At 30.9% G+C, this 3,546-nt stretch overlaps 1 protein-coding gene across 1 annotated transcript; it reads left to right on the forward strand.

Annotated features, from left to right (window-relative positions):
* Nucleotides 1-386: 386 nt before the first annotated feature.
* LOC131648616 (uncharacterized mitochondrial protein AtMg00810-like) lies at nucleotides 387-776 on the forward strand. Its single transcript, XM_058918359.1, has one exon. The coding sequence runs from the start codon at nucleotides 387-389 to the stop codon at nucleotides 774-776; it is 390 nt and encodes a 129-aa protein (XP_058774342.1).
* The last annotated feature ends 2,770 nt before the right edge of the window (nucleotides 777-3,546 follow it).

Consider the following 3,546-nt stretch of genomic DNA (forward strand, 5'->3'; position numbering starts at 1 on the left):
GCAAATTAAATAAGTCTTTGTATGGATTAAAACAGTCTCCTAGAGCTTGGTTTGAAAAATTCACTCAGTCCATGAAGAAACAAGGGCACATTCAAGGACAGGCTGATCACACCTTGTTCACAAAGTTCTCCCATGATGGGAAATTGGTTGCCATGATTATATATGTTGATGATATTGTCCTTACTGGAGACGATACAGTTGAAATGGCAAGAGTAAAAGAGAAATTAGCAGTAGACTTTGAAATCAAGGACTTAGGATCCATGAGATATTTTCTTCGCATGGAGGTTGCTCGGTCAAAGAATGGTATTGTGGTTTGACAACAGAAATACATTCTAGACTTATTGAAAGAAAAAGGAATGAATGGATGTCGTCCTACAGATACCCCTATGGATCCTAATGATAAACATTGGGGAGAAGGTAGTGTTCCTGTTGATACTGGAAGATATCAGAGATTGGTTGAAAAACTGATTTATATGTCACACACCCAACCTGATATTGCTTTCTCAGTTAGTATAGTAAGTCAATTTATGACTTCTCCTTACGAGGAACATCTTGAGTCAGTCTATAAGATACTGAGATATTTGAAGGGAAAGCCTGGTAAAGGCTTACATTTTAAGAAAACTAGTGAAAGAAATGTGTCTATCTTCACTGATGCTGATTGGGCAGGGTCAGTCACAGATAGAAGATCAACCTCTGGATGTTGTACCTATGTTTGGGGTAATCTTGTAACATGGAGGAGCAAGAAACAAGGAGTTGTAGCAAGAAGTAGTGCATAAGCTGAGTTTAGAGCTATGTCTCAAGGTATCTGTGAAAGGTTATGGATCCTTAGAGTCCTAGAAGAACTTAAGATGAAAATTGAGCTTCCATTAAAATTATACTTTGATAGTAAATGTAACGCCCGAAAAAATAATTATTTTCTTAATTTATTCATTGTGATGTTTATTGAAATTTTCACGTTTTGGGACGATTTAGTCGGTATTAGTTCGAGATAGCGGATCGATATTTAATTGAAAATTTTAATATTTTTAGTATTAGAAATATCAATGAGTTAATATTTAGAGTTTTGGGAATTTTCCGAGTAATTGGAATTTTACCGTTGAAGTCGGAATTATTTTATTAAGTCGGTATATTAAAATGATCGGATTTTATTTCAATGGAATTTAAGCGGAAGTATTATTTTTATATTAAGTGTAGAAATGATATTGAGTTTAAATAACGGTATCGCGAAGTAATAAGGGGTATATTTTATTAGGCCCATTTGTGTGGTTAAGTGACTAAGAATAGTCTTATTTTGAAAATAGAAGTAGAGGAGCAAACTAGTGCTATCAGAACACAAAGAGGAAAAAGTAGGGTTTTGTGAAGAGGAGAAGAAGGAGACCAAAGTGTTGGTCACAAGTGCCATTTACCCAAACTTCCATTAATTTTCCTTAGAGCTGCACTCAATCCAAGCTAAGGGGGGATTCTTACTACCTAAATGGGAATATGATAGATTGTATGTGGGTTTAGGGTATAGATTTGTCATTGTGTTGTATTAATTTTGTTTGTAACTGTTTGAAATTGATGTTGTTGTTCATTGAAATTGGAAATTCTGTGAATAAAGAAAATAAGAAAAAAAATGGTGGGTAGGTGAGCATTGCCGATCGACACATGTTGCAAGGGGCGATCGACACACTCATTAGGAAATACATTTGCGTTTTTCTTCCAGCTACTTGCTATGTGCTATTTCCATGATGTGTTGTAGCTTGTTTTCACTTCTATTTCGTGTTGTTCCCATTTTGTATTCTATTATTTTATTTTGCTTTGCTATGTGCTTTGTTTTGTACCATGTGGTCATTAGTATTACTATATTGTGCTTTAGGGATAAAGCTCTAATGGAATTTGCTAAGGAGAAGGATGTGACTTTGATATGTAGGCAAAATATGATTCATTGTATATGATCCATTAATTGACTCACAAGTTGTATATAACGCTACTCATTTCAAAAGGTAGAGAATAAATCCATAGTGAAACAGTTGACCGAATTTCATATGATTATTGATGATCTTGAGAATATTGAGATGAAGATTGATGACGAGGACAAGACTCTACTTTTATTATCCAGATCCTTTGTGAACTTCAAGGATACCTTGCTTTTTGTAAGAAATGTACTACTCTAAATGAAGTTCAAACGGTTGTGAGACACAGAGAATTTTTAAAGGTTAAAGATTTAAAAATTGACGATTATAATAAAAGTTTGAATATCTCCAAAATATGAAAACTAGAGAAATGTCTAAATGAAAAAGATTCGACAAGTCAACGGTAAAATATTTACTTGTCATAAAACATATCACTTCAAAAAGTTATATTTTGAGTTTTATTAAAAAAAGTCAAAAGATGTAGAAAACTAAAAGCAATTACATGAATTGAAAAGCAATCAACTCAAAAGGTTATTAAAGTTCAAAATTTCATAATCATCCTTGAATGTTAAAATGAAAATGAATTCCATTTCTTTATCATAATGCAACTTCATTTTTCCTGTAAAATAAGTTGTTGGTTATATTTTTTAATTGCGTTAGACCTAGCCGGCGAGATACGTGAACTCTTATTGTTTATATACTAAGAGTTGTTGACAATAGCAAAAAATATGTGATATTTGACAAAATCTTACTTAATATGTATGATTCATGGAAATAATCAAAGTATTTTTTTAAATTATTAATGAAACCACTTGGTCATAAAAAAACTTAATACTGTATATAAAAATTTGTTGATTTGGAAAAACAATAAACCTTAAACCTCAAAAGAAAAGTTATGAATTGTCTATTGTCTAAGAATAGAAGAAGAAAATTTCAAGACATAATTTTATACAAGTTAGAAAGGGTTTATTTTATTGTTGTGAAAAGAAAAGAATAAAGAAATACAAGTGTGTTAAATTGGTGATGTAATGAAAAAAAAAAAGTTCGTTGACATTGCAATAGGAAAAAGAATATATATTTTTGAAGAAAAAAGAAAAATCAAAGAATAGAAAATGTTGTAAACAGAACCAAATCCAGATAATCACCAAGATATGTGTTTGTATATAATTTCGGCTAATAAAATTCTAAGAAAAACAAAGATGTTTATAGCTTGGCCACATTACAACCTTACAAAACTTTTGTGTTCACAATTGATTAAAGTTTATACTAAGGTCTCTCATGTGAGCGACTATAATTTATCGTCGTTTTTTTAAATTTTTTTAGAGTATTTAGCGGGGTTATTAACCCCAAAAAAATAAAAAATCTAGCAAAATATTAATAAACAGTACATTTTTTATGAATAGTAAAAATAAAATTTGTAAATAACAGAGATTTTAGATTCTACAAAATAACTCAGGTAAAAAAAATATCTCTAGAGACCTATGAAAATTTCTCACGATAGACCGCGCCTTTATATATCTATGCTTTCACGATAGACCGCGCCTTTATATATCTATGCTTCGACGAATCTATATTAATATTAAGATATTTTTTATAAGTGATTCTCCTTCGTCTTAGAAATTTTAATAAATGTATTTCTTTACTTCCTCAA

The sequence above is a fragment of the Vicia villosa genome, linkage group LG2 (assembly GCF_029867415.1).
Source record: "Vicia villosa cultivar HV-30 ecotype Madison, WI linkage group LG2, Vvil1.0, whole genome shotgun sequence".
Lineage (NCBI taxonomy): Eukaryota > Viridiplantae > Streptophyta > Magnoliopsida > Fabales > Fabaceae > Vicia > Vicia villosa.